Source organism: Ziziphus jujuba, chromosome 7, assembly GCF_031755915.1.
Source record: "Ziziphus jujuba cultivar Dongzao chromosome 7, ASM3175591v1".
In the NCBI taxonomy this organism is placed as follows: domain Eukaryota; kingdom Viridiplantae; phylum Streptophyta; class Magnoliopsida; order Rosales; family Rhamnaceae; genus Ziziphus; species Ziziphus jujuba.
This window is the reverse complement of record NC_083385.1, coordinates 3633125-3657490: the sequence shown is the minus strand read 5'-3', so window position 1 is coordinate 3657490 and position 24366 is coordinate 3633125. Positions and strand designations below refer to the sequence as shown.

The 24366-nt window shown below is 34.4% G+C and overlaps 7 protein-coding genes and 1 long non-coding RNA gene across 8 annotated transcripts; 6 read left to right on the top strand and 2 right to left on the bottom strand.

Moving 5' to 3' along the window:
- The first annotated feature begins 504 nt into the window (after nt 1-504).
- Nucleotides 505-3003, top strand: LOC107423746 (cytochrome P450 704C1). Its single transcript, XM_016033362.4, has 5 exons — nt 505-1087; nt 1285-1569; nt 1657-1995; nt 2383-2583; nt 2684-3003. Exons 1-5 carry the CDS (start codon nt 521-523, stop codon nt 2873-2875), a joined length of 1584 nt encoding a protein of 527 aa, XP_015888848.1. The 5' UTR covers nt 505-520; the 3' UTR covers nt 2876-3003.
- On the bottom strand, nt 2543-4690 carry LOC112492596 (uncharacterized). The gene is made up of 2 exons (XR_003057030.3): nt 4182-4690; nt 2543-2867 (listed from the first exon to the last, which is right to left on the bottom strand). It is a non-coding gene; the product is annotated as an uncharacterized LOC112492596 (long non-coding RNA).
- Nucleotides 4691-4987: 297 nt separating this feature from the next.
- LOC107423693 (cytochrome P450 704C1) lies at nt 4988-7448 on the top strand. Its single transcript, XM_016033306.4, has 5 exons — nt 4988-5663; nt 5883-6167; nt 6410-6748; nt 6886-7086; nt 7170-7448. Exons 1-5 carry the CDS (start codon nt 5142-5144, stop codon nt 7350-7352), a joined length of 1530 nt encoding a protein of 509 aa, XP_015888792.3. The 5' UTR covers nt 4988-5141; the 3' UTR covers nt 7353-7448.
- Nucleotides 7449-10005: 2557 nt separating this feature from the next.
- LOC107423692 (cytochrome P450 704C1) lies at nt 10006-12483 on the top strand. The gene is made up of 5 exons (XM_060818762.1): nt 10006-10593; nt 10820-11104; nt 11350-11688; nt 11846-12046; nt 12132-12483. Exons 1-5 carry the CDS (start codon nt 10072-10074, stop codon nt 12315-12317), a joined length of 1533 nt encoding a protein of 510 aa, XP_060674745.1. The 5' UTR covers nt 10006-10071; the 3' UTR covers nt 12318-12483.
- Nucleotides 12484-12531: 48 nt separating this feature from the next.
- Nucleotides 12532-15034, top strand: LOC107423706 (cytochrome P450 704C1). The gene is made up of 5 exons (XM_048478679.2): nt 12532-13479; nt 13593-13877; nt 13959-14297; nt 14461-14661; nt 14753-15034. Exons 1-5 carry the CDS (start codon nt 12958-12960, stop codon nt 14942-14944), a joined length of 1539 nt encoding a protein of 512 aa, XP_048334636.2. The 5' UTR covers nt 12532-12957; the 3' UTR covers nt 14945-15034.
- Nucleotides 15035-16995: 1961 nt separating this feature from the next.
- LOC107423745 (cytochrome P450 704C1) lies at nt 16996-19928 on the top strand. The gene is made up of 6 exons (XM_048479007.2): nt 16996-17799; nt 18157-18372; nt 18454-18744; nt 18824-19144; nt 19260-19463; nt 19626-19928. The coding sequence occupies exons 1-6, from the start codon at nt 17482-17484 to the stop codon at nt 19806-19808; spliced, it is 1533 nt and encodes a 510-aa protein (XP_048334964.2). The 5' UTR covers nt 16996-17481; the 3' UTR covers nt 19809-19928.
- A 104-nt stretch (nt 19929-20032) lies between these two features.
- On the bottom strand, nt 20033-21959 carry LOC107423705 (uncharacterized). Its single transcript, XM_048479010.2, has 5 exons — nt 21737-21959; nt 21550-21614; nt 20731-20939; nt 20430-20559; nt 20033-20261 (listed from the first exon to the last, which is right to left on the bottom strand). The coding sequence occupies exons 1-5, from the start codon at nt 21885-21887 to the stop codon at nt 20124-20126; spliced, it is 693 nt and encodes a 230-aa protein (XP_048334967.2). The 5' UTR covers nt 21888-21959; the 3' UTR covers nt 20033-20123.
- A 1346-nt stretch (nt 21960-23305) lies between these two features.
- LOC107423719 (uncharacterized) lies at nt 23306-24364 on the top strand. The gene has a single exon (XM_016033333.4). It carries the CDS (start codon nt 23441-23443, stop codon nt 24101-24103), a length of 663 nt encoding a protein of 220 aa, XP_015888819.3. The 5' UTR covers nt 23306-23440; the 3' UTR covers nt 24104-24364.
- Nucleotides 24365-24366: the final 2 nt, after the last annotated feature.

Below are 24366 nucleotides of genomic sequence, written 5' to 3'. Positions count from 1 at the left end.
ACAAAAAAAAAAAATCCTTGTCGATTAGTATGCAATCATGCATATATTAAATCAACGCATATATCTTTTGGGGTATGATCAACGTATATATACGACGTAGAAGTCCACTTTGACTGATATAACCCCAAAGGAAATATATATTTGTTTCTGTCAGTGTCGTCATTGTATTATTATATAATATTAGCCGTCTTTGTCTGTATTTATAAAGAGAAGTTACTGTTCTTAGCCCAAAAAAATAAAAATAAAAAAAATACCGAAACACCTTTTATATTTTATCAATTTTTATGTACATGTCTTTGTATTTTTAAAAATTAAAGATTAAAGAAATGTCTTATCACATTTCAATTTTATTACAATATAATTTTTTTTTATGCACATATCATTTGAATATTTAAAATGTTATTTTTTTTTTCTAAATATAATAATTAAGGTGTAACTGATTTTCATACATTCAATTTTTATAATTTCTAAAATATGCATTTATATATCTAGCTTATATGTAGTATATAAATACATATATATGGGCTTAGCCTATGTAGTTCTTCCTCAAATTAAACAAATCAACATGGACATCCTCTACAGCATCTTCATCTTCATCTCAGTTCCCTTAATCTTTGTCTTCCTAGTTTTCTTCCTGCTCATGCTCAAAATCTTCACAGGCAAGAACATCAATAGCCCAGCATATCACCCTGTAAAAGGCACTATTTTCGACCAGCTTTTCTACTTCAAAACACTCTTCGACTACCAAACCAAAATTGCCTCCAAATGCTCAACCTTCCGGCTACTTGGCCCGATTTACAGCGAAATCTACACGACCGAACCAAGAAATATCGAGCATTTTCTGAAAGCCAGCTTCGATAAGTATTCCAAGGGTGACAAAAACCAAGATATCATGAGGGATCTTTTTGGTCATGGCATATTTGCAGTTGATGGAGAAAAGTGGAAGCAGCAGAGGAAACTCGCAAGCTTTGAGTTCTCCACCAGAGTTCTTAGAGATTTTAGCTGTTCTGTCTTTAGAAGAAATGCTGCCAAACTGGTTCGGGTTGTTTCTGGATTTTCTGTTGCTGGTCGGGTTTTTGATATGCAAGTGAGTAATTTATTTGATAGTATATAACCCCTTTATATTATTTATAACTTTACTTTCAGTTCTGTTCTCAGTTGTGCTATCTGCAGATAGAAGAAATTAGCTTTTTGAAATAGTGTCAGCTTATGAAATTCAGAAAGTACAATTTCAATTGAAGGTGAATTTTATTGTGATGGATGTAATTATGTCATTCTGTATAGGATTTGCTTATGCGATGCACTTTGGATTCCATATTCAAAGTTGGGTTTGGTGTGGAGCTGAATTGCTTGGAGGGGTCAAGTAAAGAAGGAACTACCTTTATGAAAGCCTTTGATGATGCAAATGCTCTGGTATATTGGCGCTATGCAGATCCATTCTGGAAACTGAAAAGGTTTTTAGATGTTGGAACCGAAGCCTCCCTCAAAAAGAATGTTAAAGTGGTTGATGATTTTGTGCGCCAACTTATCAGGACCAAAAGAAAATTGCTAGAAGCGCGAAAAGATTGTGTGAGTACAGTTCAAGAACTTAACATTATGTTTGCCTATATTTCTTATGTTTCTTGTATTTCTTGATTATTGTTTGATCCAATTTAGGTTGACAAGGAGGACATACTTTCAAGATTTCTGATGGAGAGCGAGAAAAATCCAGAGAAAATGAATGATCAATATCTGAGAGATATAATTCTGAACTTCATGATTGCTGGCAAAGATACAAGTGCAAATACACTCTCATGGTTTTTCTACATGTTGTGCAAGAACCCCATAGCACAGGAAAAAGTTGCGCAGGAAGTGAGAGATGTGTTTGGTGGAAAAGTGGATGAAGATAATATCGATGGCTTCATAGCAAATTTAACCGATGCAAATCTTGAGAAAATGCATTATCTTCATGCAGCACTGACAGAGACCTTGAGGCTATACCCTGCAGTCCCTGTGGTAAAACTCCTAACTCTTTTTAACAAATTTTTTGGATCCATTTCTTTATGAGCTATTTTTTTGTACCATTTAGTCTTTAGAAAGGACTAACAGAATACTTCCAAAAGCCCAAGAATGGCCGGCCGAGTATGTTTCAGTTGGATACAAGGAAGTAGGCCCTGTCTTAGGATGGCAAATTTCAAATATATAAAACTAGGATGAAATTTCTTGTTACCAAATTGAGTGAAGACATAGATGACAAACAAAGAATTTTGGCCTCGAGAATGGATTTCAGATTTTGCAATCAATTTTCATTTTGGTTTGTACTGTATATTGCTATGAAATTAAGTTTCATAATATAGATGTAATGTAATATTGATCAACATGGTGTTTCTTGTGTTCTTTGAGGATGGGAGACATGCAAATGTAGATGACGTTCTTCCTGATGGCTTCAAAGTCAAAAAAGGTGATGGAGTATGCTACTTATCCTATGCCATGGGCAGAATGCCTCATATCTGGGGAGAAGATGCAGAGGTGTTCCGACCTGAAAGATGGCTCAGCAATGGAATTTTTCAACCCGAATCGCCATTCAAATTCGTAGCATTTCATGTCTGCATCATCTTAGTTTTTTTTCTTCATTACTGTTTACGCTGATCCAGTATGCTTTTAATTAGCACTTAAAACTTTTCACTTGTGAAATGACTTGCAGGCCGGCCCTCGAATATGTCTTGGAAAGGACTTTGCCTACCGGCAGATGAAGATATTATCAACCGCCCTTCTTCGTTTTTTCCGCTTCAAAATGGCTGATGAAACAAAAAGTGCAACTTATAGGACCATGTTCACCCTTCACATTGATGGACACCTCACTCTCTGTGCAGTTCCAAGGAGAACAGCTGCATAGAAAGTTAATTTTCATTAACTTTTTGCTATTGGTAGTATATGCTGTAAAATAGTTCTCAATGATAATCATCAATGAGCTGCCTTATGTTTTTCAGTATGATTATTAATAAAGAAGACAGATTCCCAAAATTGTGATCCTTGGAATTCAAATTCTTTTGTGCCTAAAACATCAAATCTATTTTATACAGGCTTGATTCAGAAAGCAAATTTAAACTAATTTTTGAGTGGAAAGACAAAGCTTAGAGTGAAGATACTAGTGTGACCAAAACATAATTAATATTACATTCTTAAAAAATATCAGCTTGGGGAAGCATACTTGACACATGAAGACAAATTATCACTGTCTTAACCATATATTACTTGACAGATCAACGAGTGACCCACACTGGGTTCTAGAAGGTCATCTGCAAGGTGGCCTTCCAACTCACGATCTAGTCAGGAGTGAACAACAAATATGTACTGCCACTTACCTTGAACAATGAACGTTCAATATTTCAAATTATCATTAACCATGCTGTGAAAAGGATAAATAACTTTCTGAACAGAATATTTGTCTTTATTATTAATGCATGTTTGGTACGCCGGACAAGGAAGAGACATGACAAATTTTTATCCTGTTTGGTATCAAAATAATGCAGAATTAAAATATTTAGGATATCAAAATCAATTTTGTATGTATGACATAATTTATCACATAAAAATGAACAGAGTTGAATTATTATTTTTCACGATAACTTAGGAAGATGGGATGAAGATTTTTATTTTTTAAAAAGATTTTATCTAACACTCCTCTTTACTGTAGGTTTTGCTTTTTTTGGACTTATTTTTTGGTCTTTACAAATATTTTTATATTTTTTTTAGATAGAATTATTGAGACTTGAACATAAAGACCTTTTAAATTAGTGAGTATGATATCATAATATCACTTCCCTAAAGTCTAAACTTCTTGAAGGAATGGTAATCCAACAGACCAAAGCCTTCTTCTCCACTTCCCCCCCAAAAAAAAAGGGAAAAAAAAAAAAAAAAAAAAGAAACCCACCTCCTTCTCCACAACATGGCAAATTGGATTTATCAGTTTATGCGTTTTATCTATGTAACTGTTTCGTCATGGTTTCTGGTTTATTCCATGCCGTCTGTGAATTCCTAAATTTATATTTTTTTTTCCCTCAACTCAAAGACTTCCAAATTGCAGGTGAAATATATAAGCCATTCAAATCTATTTTTGATGTCATAATTCAAAAGAAATCAAGAATCAGAAAGTTGTGAAAAGTGTGAAAAGCTCTACAAATATTCTGCATATTACTTACTTTATTTTTATATTCTTCTGATTTGCCGATCCGAATATATATATATATATATATCGCTGCTTATTGGAGGATGAGTAAGGAGATGAAGATAAGAATAGAGTTTCATAAAATATTTGAAAAAATGAAGATGTCGAGAAACAATTACAAAAAATAACAAAATGAATAAGGAAAACTACCCACAGACATGGTTCCAGGTTGTGAGTTAAAGAGAAGAACACAGGGCACAAAACACAAGGAGATAAGTAATAACTTAAATATATATATGTATATATTAACATAAGTTGACAGGTGTCAAGTTTTGGCCGGACCGCACATGCTATAACTTGTAAAACCCTCTATCCATATTTTACTGGTTTTATATGATCGCTTTCCTGTGGATAGATTGCTTTCCTAGTGGATAAGTGGATAGGTCACAAAATTCAAATGTAGCCATGTACACAAAACAAAAATTCATTTGTAGACAAATTACATGACTCATCTTTTTTCTTTTTTTCTTTTATAAATAAAAAAAATACCCACATGACTCATGTTTTTTCTTTTTCTTTTTTTTTTATAATAGAAAAATACCCCATGCAGTGGTATCATAGATATCAAATTGAATCCTTGCATCATATGGTCCGAGGGTACTGAACCATTCGATACAACAACGGAGCTTTTCAAAATTCAGAATCTCAGCTTCCAAATTAGTAGATGTGCGAGTGAGTCCTAAGCTATCTGCTGACTCAAATTCGCTGTTGGTCAAACCGAGCAAATCCTTTTCTAATTTTTTGCTGTAAATGACAATGATTTTTTTCCTTAATTTTAAACTAATGACTAGTAAAAATTTCCTACTTTGACGTATGCATTTGCAACTTTCTCAATGTAAGATATATAAATTTTAAGATTTCTTATAGCACATATAAACCTAATTCCACATATAAATACATATGATTATTCCCTCTTCAAAACTCACACCCAAATATGGATTTCTTCACTACCTTCTTCACCTTCACAACTTCTGTCATACTACTTCTCTTCTTATACTTTTCTCTCTTCATACTCAAAATCTACAGCAACAAATCCATCACAAACAGGGAATATGCACCCGTTATGGGGACAGTTGTTAATCAGATCTTCCATTATAAGAAACTGTTTGACTACCAGACTGAACTTGCCAAAAAACATCCAACTTTCCGGTTACTGACTCCAGAAAATAGCAGGATATTCACAACTGATACACGAAACGTTGAACATATTCTTAAAACCAACTTTGATCATTATATAAAGGGGGAGTATAGTCAAGAGACCTGCAGAGAGCTTTTTGGAGAAGGAATATTCACAGTCAACGGAGATAAGTGGAAGAAGCAAAGAAAGCTTGCAAGCTATGAGTTCTCAACAAGGGTTCTTAGAGATTTTAGCTGTTCTGTGTTTAGAAAGCATGCTGCCAAACTTATTAGAGCTATTTCTTTGTTTTCAGTTGCGAAGGAGGCCTTCGATATGCAAGCAAGTAATCTGAGAACCAAAAATTATTATCTTTATTATTATTCTAGTTTCTGTTAAAAATTTGACACATGGAAATTACTTAATTAGGGATATCAGTGTTACTAATGAGAGGATGCAATCCTACACACAGTGTGCTAACTTGACTTGATTTTGTCAAAGAAAGATCAAAAAATTGATATTAATATGAAACTTTCTTATCACTGTGATTTCTTTTTGTAGGATGTGTTACTGAAATTCACTTTGGATTCCATATTCAAAGTTGGGTTTGGGGTGGAATTGAACTGCTTGGAGGGATCTAGCAAAGAGAATATTGCTTTTATGAAGGCCTTTGATGATTCGAATGCTCTCGTCTGTTGGCGCTTTGTGGATCCATTCTGGAAGTTGAAAAGGTTTTTCAACATTGGTTGTGAGGCCTCCCTTAAGAAGAATATCAAAGTTCTTGATGACTTTGTGAACAATCTTATCAAGAGAAAGAGGACTCTGCTAGCAGGGCAACAAGATTGTGTAAGTCTGAAAAATTTTATCCCTCTTGGGACTGATACTACTCATTTAAAATAACAAAAATCCTTCAAATAATCATCAATCATATTCTTCTAAACAAGATAGGATGCTATATATTTGTGGTAACAGCTCTCTGGATCAAATTATGGAGAATATATTGGTGTTCTGTTTCCCATTTGATATTGTTATTTCTAAATTTTTATCAGAGTTGATAAGACTAAAATGTTGGCTTTATGATTTTGAAGAAAGAAAAGGAAGATATACTTTCAAGGTTTCTTGTGGAGAGCGAGAAGGATCCAGGGGAAATGACTGATCAGTATCTGAGAGATATTATTTTGAACTTTATGATTGCTGGCAAAGATACTACTGCAGGTACTCTGTCATGGTTCTTGTATATGCTCTGCAAGAACCCTTTGATTCAGGAAAAAATTGCACAAGAAGTGAGTCAAGTCATCGGTTGTCAAAAGAATGAAGACAACATCGATGATTTCGTTGAAAATATAACTGAAGCAACACTGGATCAAATGCACTATCTCCATGCAGCATTGGCAGAAACCTTAAGGTTGTATCCTGCAGTTCCTGTGGTAAGTTTAGCATGAAATTTCATAGTTTTTCTACTTTCGTGACTGTCCTATTAGTCATGCTTTTTTTCCCCCTTTGTTACTTTTCACTTTTTGTTGTTTTGGAATTCAATAATTTTATGCATTTGGTTGATTTCAAGGATGGGAGGTCTTCAGAAATAGATGACATTCTTCCTGATGGCTATAGAGTTAAAAAAGGAGACAACGTATCATATATGGCCTATGCCATGGGCAGGATGTCCTACATTTGGGGTGAAGATGCTGAGGAATTCCGGCCTGAAAGATGGCTCAACAATGGAATATTCCAACCCGAATCACCATTCAAATTCGTAGCATTTCATGTCAGTATTTTTTTTTTTTTTTTATTCACTTCTTACTGGCACAGTTTTCACTAACTAATATCTTAACTTGTGCTGATTTGCAGGCTGGTCCTCGGATTTGCTTAGGAAAGGACTTTGCTTTTCGGCAGATGAAGATTGTATCAATTGCCCTTCATTTCTTCCGCTTCAGATTAGCAGATGAAACAAGAATTGTGACTTATAGGACCATGTTTACACTTCACATTGATGAAGGCCTACCTCTCCTTGCTATTCCTAGGACGGCATAATATTAGCTTATCTCAATACAAACTTCTGTACATTAATATGTTTTGTATATGCAACACATTCTGTCCCTTATAAAGAATTTTATTTCTCTAGTTCAATTTACCCTGATTATTGAACTTTAAATATTCAAATTATATTAAGCAAATTAATAAAAAAAAAACTATTTTTTATTAAAAAAAAAGTCTTAACTATAATCATTATCCTTATCAATAAGGTTTTGACCCCAAACAAATTCAAGTTTAACAATGCTCAGTTTTGTTTTTGGCTGCCCATCTCTTCATCCCTTTGTTAGCTAGTGGTTAAGCGGATTACTATATTCATAAAAATAAAATAAATAAATTTATATATAAAAAAAAAAAAAAAAAAAAAGCTTGCCTATTAGCATGCAATCATGCATATATTAAATCAACGTATATATCTTTTGGTGTATAATCAACGTATATATACGTACGTAGCAGTCACTTTGACTGATGCACCCACAAGGGAAATATATATTTGTTTCTGTCAATGTCATCATTGTACTATTATATAATATTAGCTGTCTTTGTCTGTAAAGTTACTGTTCTCAGCCCAAAAAAAAAAAATGACACCTTTTATATTTTATCAATTTTTATGTACATCTCTTTGTATTTTTAAAAATTAAAGAAAGGTCTTATCACATTTCAATTTTATGCAAATATCCTTTGAATTTTAAAATGTTATGTATATATATATTTTGTAAATATAATATTTAAGGTGTAACTGATTTTCATACGTTCAATTTTTATAATAATTTCCAAAATATGTATTTTTTTTGGCTAAAATTTCCAAAATATGTAAAACTCGATCATTACTTTCCCATGCATTTATCTAGCTTTATTTACCCAAAAAAAAGGAAAAATGCATTTATCTAGCTTATATATAGTATATAAATATGTATTTCTGGGCTTAGCCTATGTAGTTCTTCCTCAGACTAAAAAAATAAACATGGACATCCTCTATAGCATCTTCATCTTCATCTCAGTTCCATTAATCTTTGCCTTCCTAGTTTTCTTCCTTCTCATACTCAAAATCATCAAGGCAAGAACATCAATAACCCAGCATTCACCCTATAAAAGGCGCTATATTCGACCAGCTTTCCTACTTCAAAACACTTTTCGACTACCAAACCAAAATTACCTCCAAATGCTCAACCTTCCAGCTCCTTGGCTCGATTTAGAGGGAAATCTACACGACCGAACCACGAAATATCGAGCATTTTCTGAAAGCCAGCTACCTACCGACATGGTTCCCATGGTTGGTGAGTTAAAGAGAAGAACACCGGGCACAAAAAACGGAGAGACAAGTAAAGTAATAAGTTATATATATATATATATATATTAACATAAACTGACAGGTGTCAATTTTGGGTCGAACCTCACCTGCAGTAGCCTGTAAAACCCTCCATGCATGTTTATATTATGGTAGCACTACAGTCTAATTATATAAGAAAAGAAAACCTTTAAATCATTGAAAACAACTTCAGTGTTTCCTTTGTCCATTTTCAAAATCCAAATTTTGTCACAATTTCAAGGTAAAACCCCTCATAAAAGCTCAACAATGAATAACAATGGCAGCAGCTTGATGCAAAGGCTTATCTTTTTTTTTTTTTTTTTTTTTAGGTGAGTGAAGTGGAGAGCCTTATTTTATTCTGCCGTTCGAAAGATCTCTCTGGCTCAACTCTTCTACAACCTCTTGCACAGTAAGCAAATGGGTGGATCTCCAAAACCACCCTTTTCCTATTCTCTATTCTTTTCCCAATCTCAAACCCATTTGCAGAAAGTTTGGTGAAGGTTACAAGGTAGAATATCAAAACAGAGAAAAGAAAAAAAATAACCCAAAAAAAAAATGAGAGAGAGAGAACGTTGCAAATGGAGAAGAAAAGCCATTTTCTGACGTGGTCAATGTAATACACGTATCAAACAATGAATGGCCGTAGTATAGAATGGCTCCCTACTCCGGGAGTATTAGAAACTTTTTCCCGCTAGCTATCATCACTCAAATTCGACGTTGGTCAAACCCAGCAAATCCTTTTCTAACTTTTTACTGTTGACGACGATGATTTTTTTTATTTTTATTTTTTAAAGTTTTAATCCAATGGTTAGTAGAAATTTCCAACATTTTTATTTTTTATTTTTTTTTGGCTATGCCCAGCACCCCTTCCTTCCGGTAGATTCAAACCCCGGTCATAGCTTGGAGTGGTGGTGCTCGTGCCCACTGCTACCACACTCGTCTAGAAATTTCCAACTTTGCCACATGCATTTGCGACATTCTAAATGTAAGTTATCTAAATTCAATTTTGACGGTGATTCAAAATCGATGTTGGTCAAACCGAGCAAATCCTTTTCTAACTTTTTTACTGTAGATGAAAATGATTTTTTTTTTTTTTTTTTTTAAGTTTTAAACTAGTGACTAGTAAAAATTTCCAACTTTGACGTATGCATTTGCGACTTTTCAATGTAAGCTGTCTAATTTCAAATTCAAATTCGGAGTTGGTCAAACTTAGCAAATCCTTTTCTTATTTTTTACTGTAGATGACAATGATTTTTTCTTTTTTCTTTTTTAAGTTTTAAACTAATGACTAGTAAAAATTTCCAACTTTGACATATGCATTTAGATTTTAAGATTTCTTATAGCATGTATAAACCTGATTCTGCATATATATACATATGATTATTCCCTCTTCAAAACTCACACCCAAATATGGATTTCTTCACTACCTTCTTCACCTTCACAACTTGTGCAATACTACTTCTCTTCTTATACTTTTCTCTCTTCATACTCAAAATCTACAGCAACAAATCAATCACAAACAGGGAATATGCACCCGTTATGGGGACATTTTTTAATCAGACCTTCCAGTATAAGAAACTGTTTGACTACCAGACTGAACTTGCCAAAAAACTTCCAACTTTCCGGTTACTGGCTCCAGAATATAGCATCATATTCACAACTGATACACGAACCGTTGAACATATTCTTAAAACCAAGTTTGATCATTATATAAAAGGGGAAAGTAGTCAAGATACTAGCAGAGAGCTTTTTGGAGAAGGAATATTCGCAGTCGACGGAGATAAGTGGAAGAAGCAAAGAAAGCTTGCAAGCTATGAGTTCTCAACAAGAGTTCTTAGAGATTTTAGCTGTTCCGTGTTTAGAAAGCATGCTGCCAAACTTATTAGAGCTATTTCTTTGTTTTCAGTTGCAAAGGATCCCTTTGATATGCAAGTAAGTAATCTGAGAACCAAAAATTACTATCTTTATTATTATTTTACTTTTCTGTTTATATTTGACACATGGAAATTACTTAATGAGCTAGAGGATATCAGTGTTACTAATGAGGGGAAGCAATCCTACACACAATGTTCTAACTCGACTTGATCTGGTCGAAAAAAAGTGCAATACATTGATATTAATATGAAACTCTTTCCTATTACCGTGATTCTTCTTGCAGGATGTGTTAATGAAATTCACTTTGGAATCCATATTCAAAGTTGGGTTTGGGGTGGAATTGAATTGCTTGGAGGGATCTAGCACAAAGAGTATTGCTTTTATGAAGGCCTTCGATGATTCAAGTGCTCTTGTCTCTTGGCGCTTTGTGGATCCATTCTGGAAGTTTAAAAGGTTTTTCAACATCGGTTGTGAGGCCTCCCTTAAGAAGAATATCAAAGTTCTTGATGACTTTGTGAACAATCTTATCAAGAGAAAGAGGACTCTGTTAGCAATGCAACAAGATTGTGTAAGTTCGAAAAATTTTATCCTTTTTGGGACTAATACTACTCGTCTAAAGTAACAAAATCCTTCAAATAATCATCGGTCATATTCTTCTAAACAAGATAGGATGCTCAATATATATTTGTGGTGACGGCTTTCTAGATCAAATTATGGAGAATATATTTGTGTTCCGTTTCCCGTTTGATATTGTTATTTTGAAATTTTGATCAGATTTAACAAGATTAAAATGTTGTTTTTATGCTTTTGAAGAAAGAAAAGGAAGATATACTTTCAAGGTTTCTTGTGGAGAGCGAGAAGGATCCAGGGGAAATGACTGATCAGTATCTGAGAGATATTATTTTGAACTTTATGATTGCTGGCAAAGATACTACTGCAGGTACTCTGTCATGGTTCTTCTATATGCTCTGCAAGGACCCTTTGATTCAGGAAAAAATTGCACAAGAAGTGAGACAAGTCATCGGTTGTCAAAAGAATGAAGACAACATCGATGATTTTGTTGAAAAAATAACCGAGGCAACACTGGATCGGATGCATTATCTCCATGCAGCATTGGCAGAAACCTTAAGGTTGTATCCGGCAGTTCCTGTGGTAAGTTGATCATGAAATGTCATAGTTTTTCTACTTTCGTGACTGTGTCTAATTAGTTATGATTTTTTTCACCTTCGTTACTTTTGACTTTTTTCTGTTTTTTGGAATTGGGATTTTTTTAGTTTTCAATAATTTTATGCACTTGGTTGATTTCAAGGATGGGAGGTTTTCCGAAATAGATGATATTCTTCCTGATGGCTATAGAGTTAAAAAAGGAGACAATGTATTATTTATGGCCTATGCCATGGGCAGGATGTCCTACATTTGGGGTGAAGATGCTGAGGAATTCCGGCCTGAAAGATGGCTCAACAATGGAATATTCCAACCCGAATCTCCATTCAAATTTGTAGCATTTCATGTCAGTATCATTTTTTTTTTTTTTATTCACTTCTTTCTAGCACAGTTTTTCACTTTCTAATATCTTAACTTGTGCTGATTTGCAGGCTGGTCCTCGGACTTGCTTAGGAAAGGACTTTGCTTTCCGGCAGATGAAGATTGTATCAATTGCCCTTCTTCATTTCTTCCGCTTCAGATTAGCAGATGAAACAAGAATTGTGACTTACAGGACCATGTTTACACTTCACATTGATGAAGGCCTACCGCTCCTTGCTATTCCTAGGACAGCATAATATTGGCTTATCTCAATAAGAACTTTTCTACCTTAAAATGTTATGCATATGCAACATTTTCGTTCCCTTATAAAGAAATTTTATTTCCTCCAGTTCAATTTACCCTGGTCATTGAACTTTTAATGTTAAAATTATATTAAGCAAATTAATAAAAAAATATATTTTTTTTCTTTAAAAAAAAAACGTCTTAACTATAATCTTTTATCTTTATCAATAAGGTTTTGACTACAAACAAATTCAAATGTAACAATACTCAGTTTTGTTTTTAGCTCCAAACTACATAATCTTGCCTATCTCTTTGTTAGCTAGTGGTTGAGTGGATTGGTCATGACTCACCGGACACGGTTCAAATGCAGCCACAATAATAACAACAGCAATTCAATCATAGACAAATTATAATGACTCAGATTTCATCAATACTAGACGAATGAAACATATAAATTTCTTACTTTCTTATTGAAGATGAAAATGATTTTTTAGTTTGCAACGACTGGTTAATTTTCTCCTTAACTTATACATATGCTACTTTCTTAATGTAAGTATCTTAATTCAATAAGATTCTAAGATTCTCGGATAGTATAGCCAACTATTTCCGACATATATAAATATATTTAGTTCCTCTTCAAAACAGACATCAAATATGGATCTCTTCTCTACCATTTTTACCTTCATACTTAGTGCAATTCTTATTCTCTTCTTATTGTTTTCTTTGTTCATACTCAAAATATACAGCAACAAATCAATCACAAATAGGGAATATGCACCTGTAAAGGGAACAGTTTTTGATCGGATCTTCTACTATAAGAATCTGTATGACTACCAGACTGAACTTGCCAGAAAACATCCTACATTCCGGCTACTAGCTCCTGCACAAAGCAAAATATTCACAACTGACGTACGAAATATTGAACATATTCTTAAGACCAACTTTCAAAAGTATTCAATAGGCCAGTATAGTCAAGATATTTGCAGAGATCTTTTTGGTGAAGGAATATTCGCAGTCAATGGAGATAAGTGGAGGAAGCAGAGAAAGCTTGCGAGCTTTGAATTCTCAGCAAGAGTTCTTAGAGATTTTAGTTGTTCTGTGTTTCGAACAAATGCTGGCAAACTTGTTAGAGCTGTTTCATTGTTTTCAGTTACAAGGGAGGTTTTTGATATGCAAGTAAGTAACCTGAAACCCAAAAATGATTTTTTTTTTTTTTTTGCCTCCCCCTTTTTGATCAATTTGATATTAGTGTGTCACTCTTTCCTGTTACTATGATATTTTTTTTGTAGGAAATACTACTGAAATTCACTTTGGATTCCTTATTCAAAGTTGGGTTTGGGGTGGAATTGAACTGCTTGGAGGGAACTAACAGAGAAGGTGGTGTTTTTATGAAGGCCTTCGATGAATCAAATGCTCTTGTCCATTGGCGCTATGTGGATCCATTATGGAAGTTGAAAAGGTTTTTCAACATTGGTTTTGAGGCCTCCCTTAAGAAGAATATCAAAGTTCTTGATGATTTTGTCTACAATCTTATCATGAAAAAGAGGAATCTGCTAGCAGTGCAACAGGATTGTGTAAGTTTTAAAACCTTAAATACTGTTATTTTGAAATTTTAACAAGAGTTAATTAAAAAAAGACAATTTTATGATTTCAAGAATGAGAAGGAAGATATACTTTCGAGGTTTCTGATGGAGAGCAAGAAGGATCCAGAGGAAATGAATGATAAATACCTGAGAGATATTATTTTGAACTTTATGATTGCTGGCAAAGATACCACCGCTAGTACTCTCTCATGGTTCTTCTATATGCTTTGCAAGAACCCTTTAATTCAGGAAAAAATTGCACAAGAAGTTAGACAAGTCATTGATGTTCACATGGACCAAGATAACATCGATGGTTTCATTGAAAATATAACTGAAGCAGCGCTAGATCAAATGCATTATCTTCATGCAGCATTGACAGAAACCTTAAGGCTATATCCTGCAGTTCCTGTGGTAAATTTACCATGAAAATTCCTAACTCTTTTCAATTTTCATGAATGGTTTTTCTCTGTCCCATCTGTTATGCAATTTTTTTTAATCTGTTTGATTTTATTTGTGTTGTTAGTTTTTGGATTGTCTAATTGTTAAAAATCTTTTGGATTTGGTGGATCTCTAGGATGGAAGGTGTGCAGAAACAGATGACATTCTTCCTGATGGCTACAAACTTAAAAAAGGCGATGGAATGATATATATGGCCTATGCCATGGGCAGAATGTCCTACATTTGGGGTGAAGATGCTGAGGATTTCATGCCTGAAAGATGGCTCAAAAATGGAATTTTTCAACCTGAATCGCCATTCAAATTCATAGCATTTCATGTATATATCTTTTTTTATTTTTATTTTTTTTTATTTGTTCACTTTTTAGAGTTCTAAGTGCCTAATACATTCACTTGTTCCTGATTTGCAGGCTGGTCCTCGGATTTGCTTAGGAAAGGACTTTGCTTTCCGGCAGATGAAGATAGCTTCGATTGCCCTTCTTCATTTCTTCCGCTTCAAATTAGCAGATGATACAAGAAATGTGACTTATAGGACCATGTTTATACTTCACATTGATGGAGGCCTTCCCCTCCTTGCAATTCCAAGAACGCATAATATTTAGCTTATCTGAATAAGACCTTCTGTAGATTGTACGTTGTATGCATCATTTTATGTTCTTTATGAAGAAATTTTAGTCATTTTCTGTTCTTTATGAGGAAGCAAGGATTTTCATTTGAGAATAGAATTCAAAAGAAAAACCAGCAGAGTGCCAAGAAATAGTCTAGTGCATTGACCATTGACCTTTTTTTTTTTTTTTTTTTTTTAATCAGTGATTTTTCAATTATCAACATGGACTCCACTATCACATTATGCTATGAAATAATTACTGGAGAAATAATTACACAATTTTAGTACAAGTAATAGTCAAAATGAAAACTTATAGAAACGCACTATAAGTGCGAGTGCCACCGTAAAAAAGATCCGTAGTAATAAGTAACAAACATGAAATGGACTTTGAAATAATCCAAAAGCCCACTTCCCTATCAATAAAAAGAGGCCTTTTTTTTTTTTTTTTTTTTTAAATTCAATACAGGAGGCTTAGACACTGTAAACATGCCGTAAATAGCCCAACTTAATCATGCTGATTATTTAATCCAAAAAAAAAAAAAAAAATCATGCTAACCTGATTATCCAACGTATCGGATCGAGCTAACTGGATAAAGATCTAACATCATTAGGTATCATTATATATTTTATACCATAATTTGAACTACAAAGTTTTGTCATATAAGCAGAGCTTTCTACAACCAATAGAGTTTGACCAAAGAGGACTAATATCTTTTCCATTTAATCACTTTCTTGCACTTCCATTAGTCATTAAAGTTTGATGAAGTTCCTATTTCTGATCTGTGAAGGAGGTAGAGGTGGTGAATACGAAGAAGTTTAAGGGGTAAATTGCAAATCAATGCAAAATTTAAAGAGTAAAATTGCAAAAAAAAGAATCCAAAATTTTATAGCTTTCACATGTCACTTAACTTCTTGTTGTAAGATGAATAATAGCAAAGTTGATGCTTTTAGTTAGGGAAAATTAATAACACATCTGTCGAATCACTGTAAACCAGCCAAAATAAAGTCAACTGAATGACCTAGCACCTAGTACCTACTAATTAATAACACAAGGATCATTTTTTTATTTTCATTTCTCATTCATAATGTTGTCACTGCCTAATATCTTCACTTGTGCCTGATTTGTAGGCTGGTCCTCGGATTTGCTTAGGAAAAGGACATTGCCTTCAGGCAGATGAAGGAAGCTTCGACTGCCCTTCTTCGTTTCTAGCGCTTCAAATTAGCTGATGATACAAGAAATGTGATTTATAGGACCATGTTTGTACTTACATTGATGCATTAATGACCAAATAAAAAAATAAAAATAAAAAGGTAAAAACACTACCTCGCCCATATACGAATACAAAACCACTTTGAATAAATACAGATTGAGATTGAGAACATATTGATGGATGCCTTCATATCCTTGCAATCCCAAGAACAGCGTGATATTAGCTTCTCTGAATAATAACTTTTATAAATTTTATGTTGTATGCATCATCTTCTGTTATTTATGAAGAAATTTTGGTCATTTTCTGTTCTCAATGACGAAGCACGGATTTTTAATTTGCAGCATGCCAAGAAATAGTTTGGTGGATTGAATATTAATATTGACTTTTTTAACTGGGAGACTTAAAACTATACCCATTAACCACCGTCAAGATTGGATCCAACTCCAGTAAATAAAATAAAAGAAAAACTTGAATTGCTCATAGCATGGACTCTGCTGTCATATATTTCTATGAAATAATGGCAATTTTTTTTTTTTTCTTTTGCTTCCAATAATTACAAAATTTTATTATTAGTATCATTGTCAAATATATAACATATAGAAATGTCGTAAGTGACAAAAACGAAATGAACTTTCTTTATTAGGAAAGAAAAAATGAACCTTCTCTTTCCATTAAAAAAAAAAAAGTGAACTTTTTTTTTTTTTTTTTTTTTTGTGGAAAAGAAAAAGGTCCACCAACTCATTTGACAAACGTAAAATGGACTTTAAAATCAGATCAAGCTGCCCACTTCCCTATCAATAACGCACTAAATCGAGCTAACATCTAACAGGATAAGATTTAATATTGTTAGGTACTTTGTACTATAATTAGAACTTAAAGTCTTGTTATGTAAAACAGAGCTTTCTAGTTTCCACAACCAATATGGTTTGAACCAAGAAGACAACAGAGCTTTTCCAATTCTCAGAATTATTCTGGCATTTCCAGGATTCATATAGATGAAGAAGTTTCTGTTTCAGATCTGTACAGTAACTCCAAAAGAAAAGAAGGAAAAAAAAATGAAAAAAAGAAAAGGCTGTTTTCGTGTGGGAGTTTAATTTTAACATGAATAATGACAAAATTGCTGCTTTTAGATAGAGATTATTAGTAACGCATCCGTCCAACTAGCTACCAGAGGCAGCCAAATTGTCAAAAAGAAAGTATCTAGTCGCCAGCCAAAAAAACAAAAAGGTTAAACTTGCATAACCTAGTACCCCATCGATTATCTATACAAACATTGTTTTAGGATTAAGAGTTCACCCTCCCTCCTTGTCTTGGAAAAGATATGCTCGTATTATCCATGGAATTTCTCTCATCAACCCCTTTTTTCCACGCTGTTTTTTGGACTATAATTCTATCCCTTTTTTTCGCTTTCCAACTCATAGCAGCGAAAGTGAGGAAAAACAAGAAAAAGTACCCACCTATTGGCGGTACTGTATTTCACCATCTGCTCAACTTCAACAGGTTGCATCATTTTATGACTGATCTTGCTCGGAAGCACAAGACTTACAGGATTCTCGGTCCCTTTAGGAATGAGATTTACACTTCTGACCCTGCAAATGTTGAATATATACTCAAAACAAACTTTGACAATTATGGCAAGGTATTTCTCTCTCTCTCTCTCTCTCTCTCTCTCTCTCTCTCTCTCTCTCTCTGTGGATGTGGATGGATCCCAAGTCAAATGGTATTATCTTTTACTGTTAAAAATGTTAAAGAGCATGAGCTTCTCCAAGAGAAATTATATGAACACTATGTAGTTAGAATTAGTTGCACTAAAACCCAGTTTACAGTAGATTTGTTTTTTTTTTTTTTTTTTTTTTTAATAAAAATTTCTGGGTCATCCTCTATTTATTCATCCACAAAAAGGGCGAGGTGTGGAAACTAAGACCAAATAATTAGAAAGTTATGCTAACAGATGCAGAGTTTTTGGTCACTCAATTTGTTTACAAAAACCGTGTAGGGTTTATACAATTACAACATTCTGAAGGACCTTCTAGGTGATGGGATTTTTACGGTGGACGGTGATAAGTGGCGCCAACAGAGGAAGGTGTCCAGCTACGAGTTCTCCACCAAAGTGTTGAGAGACTACAGTAGTGTAATTTTTCAAAAAAATGCAGTAAAAGTTGCTCATATTTTGTCTGAAATTGCAACAACCAGCAAGAAAATTGATATTCAAGTGAGTTTGCAGAACTTAATGGGTGTTTTCAATGAGAAAATTCCAATTTTAGTAGGACTAACAATCAGGAATTTCATGTAGGACATATTTATGAAAGCAACCCTTGATTCAATATTCAAAGTTGCATTTGGAGTTGAATTAGACAGTATGTGTGGTTCAAATGAAGAAGGCAAAAATTTTAGGAATGCCTTTGACAATGCAAGCGCAATGACAGTCAGGCGCTATGTTGATGTCTTGTGGAAAATTAAGAAGTTTCTAAATATTGGATCAGAAGCTGCCATGAAGCAGAACACCAAGATCGTGAACCATTTTGTCTACAAGCTAATCAGCAACAAAATCAATCAAATGCGGAGCTCAAATGATGATTCTTCTGTAAGTGAACTAGTTATGAGTTTCTGTTTCTGATTCAGTGAACAGCCATGACATGACTATGTTGTTTCATGGGTCACAGACGAAGAGAGAAGATATTTTATCAAGGTTTCTGCAAGTAGCTGAGACTGATCCAATATATTTACGCGATATAAGTCTCAGCTTCATCATAGCTGGCAAAGACACAACAGCTGGCACACTTTCCTGGTTCATTTATGTGCTCTGCAAACATCCGGATATTCAAGAGAAGGTTGCACAAGAAGTGAGGGAAGTGACTAGCACAAAAAGGGTCATCAACGTGGATGATTTTGCAGCCAGTGTGACTGAAGAAGCTTTGGAAAACATGCAGTATCTTCATGCTACAATCACAGAAACTCTTAGGCTCTACCCTGCAGTTCCAGTGGTAAGAAGAAATATAAATTTACGTCATGAATTTGGTTAGTAGTTTTCCTGTTGATACTATAATGTCTACAATATATTCTAATATTTTGATGTTACACAATTTTCTTTTCCTACAGGATGCAAAGGTTTGCTTCTCTGATGATACTTTGCCTGATGGATTCCATGTTAGGAAAGGAGATCTGGTGGCATATCAACCTTATGCAATGGGCAGGATGAAATTCTTATGGGGTGACGATGCAGAAGAATTCAGACCAGAGAGATTTCTGAATGAAAATGGTGTTTTCCAGCCAGAGAGCCCTTTTAAGTTCACAGCATTTCAGGTTTGCATAATGTTTATGAAGGAAAATTTCACTTCTTCAAAACTACCATGTTACCATTTTATCCATCTCCACGGTACCATATATTTTACCATAAAGAGCAAGCATACAAACTATTTGGCTGATCGTTGAAAAATCTAAAATCATATCTCTGTTTCTTCACAGGCAGGGCCACGCATTTGTCTTGGAAAGGAGTTTGCTTATAGGCAAATGAAGATCTTCGCAGCCATTTTGCTAGGCTGTTTTACATTCAAAATGAGCGACGAGACGAAAAACGTCACTTATAGGACAATGCTCAATCTTCACATTGACCAAGGTCTCGAAGTTTGTATCTCGCACAGAAATTAAAATTAGCATGGAAGTAGAACTTGAGCCTCCTAGATTGGCTTCCTTTTACATGTAAAATAATCCAATATTTAAAGACTCGTGTCTTCAAAAGAAATAATATAATGAAACGTTTTAGACAAATTGTTACTTTCCGAAAGAAATTGGCTACACAAGGATAATTGTCTTTTGCACGGAAATAAAAGACACTGATTTACATTGCTACAAAATCAAACTCTACCCGCATGTTAAAAATTTGAATAGGCAAAATGCATCCACATCTATAAGCAGAAAGTTAGAATCAAAATCTCTATTACAATCAGAAAGAATAGTCTTTAATTACAATTCCATTGGTGCAATCAGGGTATTACGGAGCTGATTTCCTGGTCTTGAGGTCCATCCCTTGCGTTCCCTATACGACTGGATAGCCTGCAACCGAACTCGCTCCTTTGAAGCATCTTGCAAATTCTTAAATGCCTTCAAAAACATGGAAGAAAATAATTATTAAAAGAAAGGAGATTAATTTGATCAGAATAATTCACTTTTTTTTTCTTTTTTTTTTTTTGGGGGGGGGGGGGGGGTTAAAACAACAAATTCACATCTTGCATATTCTATCCTATGTATCACAACAATTCACAATTATACCTTGGGAACAGCTAGTAATTTTGGTGGAGCTTGGACTATATCTCCAAATTTGATCTTCTCATGTCCAGGGAACTCTAGATTCTCTTCTGTTCTAGCTCTTTTGTGTTTGTTTTTTCGTGCTTCCAGGTACCTAAAATATCAAAGCCTTATCACTATCCGCCAAGTATCGGACATGCTTGACCTCTTCTTAGATCCAAAGTGCCCATTAGTTTAATAATGGGGACTATGAAAGAGTAGGAGATAGACATTAAGATTAACATAACATAAAAGAATAAATAAATTATCACACTAAAATTCTTACTTCTTCTTGCGCTCCCGTCTTTTTGTACTAGCATCAGATTTCTCATTTAATGTCTCAAATCGAAGGTCCTCTACTTGCTTTCTCTTTCTTTTCTTCTTTCTCTTTTCATTGGTGATATTGTTTGCATTACCATCAGAATTATCTGCATCTTGAAGTCGATCTTTGATCCCAGTAATGTCTACATCGACTTCAACCTTAGAATTGGATTTCTGATAATATAAACGTGCATATGTGAGATACATAAGATAAAACAAAATAAGATTCAAGAGTACTTTAAAGAGTATATTAAGGAGAGCAGACACTAACAATAACAATAATTCACTTGGAATTGCACATATTAACAAAACAAAAAATGAGAAGATCAAACTGCAACGTGGCAAACTCCAACAGAAATTCCATACATGATAGATACTGTTAGCTAAAAATACGAGACCAAAAAATATGAACAGAACCAAATATTCAACATTAACAAGGAATGCATGCAAAATCTCATCCATAAACTATGAGGTTCAAATATTCAGTCCCATCTATTAGCCCCAGTGAAGAAATTTTCTCAACAACCTTTCTTCTTTTATTGCAAACATGGACAAATTCCCCTTTTACTGCAGAGACTAATTCCTGCCCATCATCTCCAGCTGCATAATTCGCTGAAGAGAAACAACCGAGCTCAAGTATGCAAGTCTCAAACAAACTGTAACCAAACTACATACCAACCAAACGAACCACCCATCTCTCACAAAAAAAATAAATAAATAAATAAATAAAAAATCAACATCTCATATTTATGCGCTTACACAAAAATATGAAAAAAGGGCTTACTAACTCAGAAGCACTATTCCCATTTTTCTTCTTGTCTTTAACATTTTTTACAACCTTAGAATCCCCTGAGAAATAATCAAGTAAAAGCCATCAGTAACAGACTCAAAAACAGCATTTCGAGTATTCTTCACACATACACACACATAAATATATATATATATATATATATATTATCACAAAGAAAGACCTTGGGATTGAGAAGTTAAAGACATGAGCTTGCGCAGTTTAGAAGGCAAAGCGTCGACTTTGGAAGGATCAGGCGCTGGTGGTAGCCGAGTATAGCCTCCATGAGCTGCCCTGTAGTTCTTCTCTCTCCTTCTCCTTCCTTTGCCTCCCATCTCTCTATCGCTCTCCAAAACCCTAGTAGCTCGGTCGTTTGGCGGGTAGCACAAAATCTATGCAGCAGCAACGCCGAAGTTGAGAACGTCGTTTCTTTCCGGGTTCGGTTCGGGTTATCAGATTACATATAGACTGTCCATTGTAACCAAAAGGCTCATTAGTAGAACGATCGGACCCGTACCGGCTGCTCCTTTCTACTGAATACCCATTGGGCCTGTGGGTTTTTCATAGTTTACAAAAGGGCCTATATATCTCTTTTCTCACATTTATATAACATTTGGCAGCATGTTAAAATTGAAAAATGAAAAATGAAGTCAATAAATCAAGTATTTCCATCAGGAACACGATGAAAAGAATAAAATGCAACAGTTAAAGGTAAATTTCCTAGTTGTTTCGATGTTTTGGACCTTACTAAGCCCTCACAGTCACTTTCAGCCTTTTAGGCTTTCCCTATTCCATCACCCCATTAACCTTTTATTCGCTCATATTGTCAACTCTGCATTTTTATTATTATTTTTTTCAATTGAAAATGATTGATATTAAAAATTATAAAATTAAGAAATTAGGAAGCTTCTTCCATTAATTAGACATGCATAGGTGGTGAGGAGAGGTAGTTGGTGGTTGGTGGTGTTCTTATAAAACAACTGAGATATGAAGCTACTTGCATATAGTAATGATTTTTATCAATCCCCTCAATTAATCACGTCTTGAATCTGAATATGACTTATTGATCGGTCTCTCAAGGTAGGCACCACCATATTTGACAATATGGAGCCAAATATCAAAAGCAAATCAAGAAGCAGAATATATATAATTTAATAATCTAAATCAAACTTTGCAGCCATATATATGTCAAATAACTATTGATGGCATGGAATGGATTATAATTCTATCAAAGCTTTAGAAGTTAGAACCCATTATTTATTTATTTCCAGCACTTCAAATGGAATATAATTTTGATTATGGGGATTGTAACCCAAACTTCCAATAATCTTATATAATATATATATATAGTAGTCCACCGTCCACGTGATAACCAAACGGTGAGCTTTAATCATATTATATATACTTTATTTGTTTCTACATCATATAATATTCATATTGGTAGAACCTAATTAGAAGCATATTTCGACAATTGCAAAGACCAAATTATATCACCAAACTATTAGATTATGATATGACAGTTATACATCCAACCAAGAACAAATAGGAAAAAAACACCTCCCATATATGTGTGGAAGCAAGATTATTGTTTTCCACACAATTTTCCACTACATTTTAGTCCAAATAATAACCCGTGACAAAAAAAAAGGCACCGGAAGTCAAAATTCAACAGCTTGAATATTTTAGTACCAAGCTGACAACACGATGACGAAAAAAAAAAAAAAAATTGGAAAATCCCAAACTTACCAGCGGCACTGCTGCTAGTCTAGTCTAACGCCATTACCCACTAACAGCATAAATGGAAGCAAAAAGCACCAAGCCTCAAAAGCCACTAATTCCTCTCCTTCACTACCTCTAACCAAAAGCTTGATCTCCATAGACCATAGCCATGGTAGAGAGCGAGCAAGTCCGACCACTAGCCCAGGAGACCGACTTTCATCCCATCGATGGCCTGGAAAACGACGTCGCTCTAAATAAAAAACTCCGTCGTCGAAAATACATCAAATGCTGTGCTTGTGTGTCCTCCTTGATCCTAATCCCAGCCGTCGTGGTCGTGATTCTCATCTTCACGGTTTTCCGCGTGAAGGAACCGATTATCAGAGTGAACAAGTTCACCGTCATACATCTGGAGCTGGTTAACAACACGGTCCCAAAGCCCGGTTCAAACATAACGATAAACGCCGACGTATCGGTGAAGAATCCGAACGTGGCTTCGTTCAAGTACACTAACACGACCACCACGTTGTTCTACCACGGCACGGTGGTCGGCGAAGCCCGAGGTCCCCCGGGGAAATCGAAGGCCAGAAGGACCATGAGGATGAATATCACGGTTGACATCATCACGGATCGGATGCTGTCGAACCCGAATTTGATGTCGGATGTTGGTTCGGGTCTGTTGAGCATGAACAGCTATTCGAGTATTTCGGGCCGGATAAAGATTTTGGACATTATTAAGAAACATGTTGTTGTCAAAATGAATTGTAGCATGACCGTTAATATTTCGAGCCAGGCGATTCAGGACCAGAAGTGCAAGAGGAAAGTCAAGCTTTAGGTTATGGCATGTTTGGGATTGGAGCTTAATTTTTCAGAGCAATAGAAAGTAGAAATCACAGTGATATAGAGTAATATATTTTCTTTATGAACGAGTATAGCAAGTTTTTATATACATGTATAGATTTAGCGTTTAAAGCATTTTCCTTTTTCTTTGCACTTATTTCTTTTTTTCTTTTTTATTTTCTTCTTTTTATTATAACTATTTATCATGTAATAGGTTTTACAAGTTGCAGTGATCTTCTTAATTGGTCTTTAATTAGA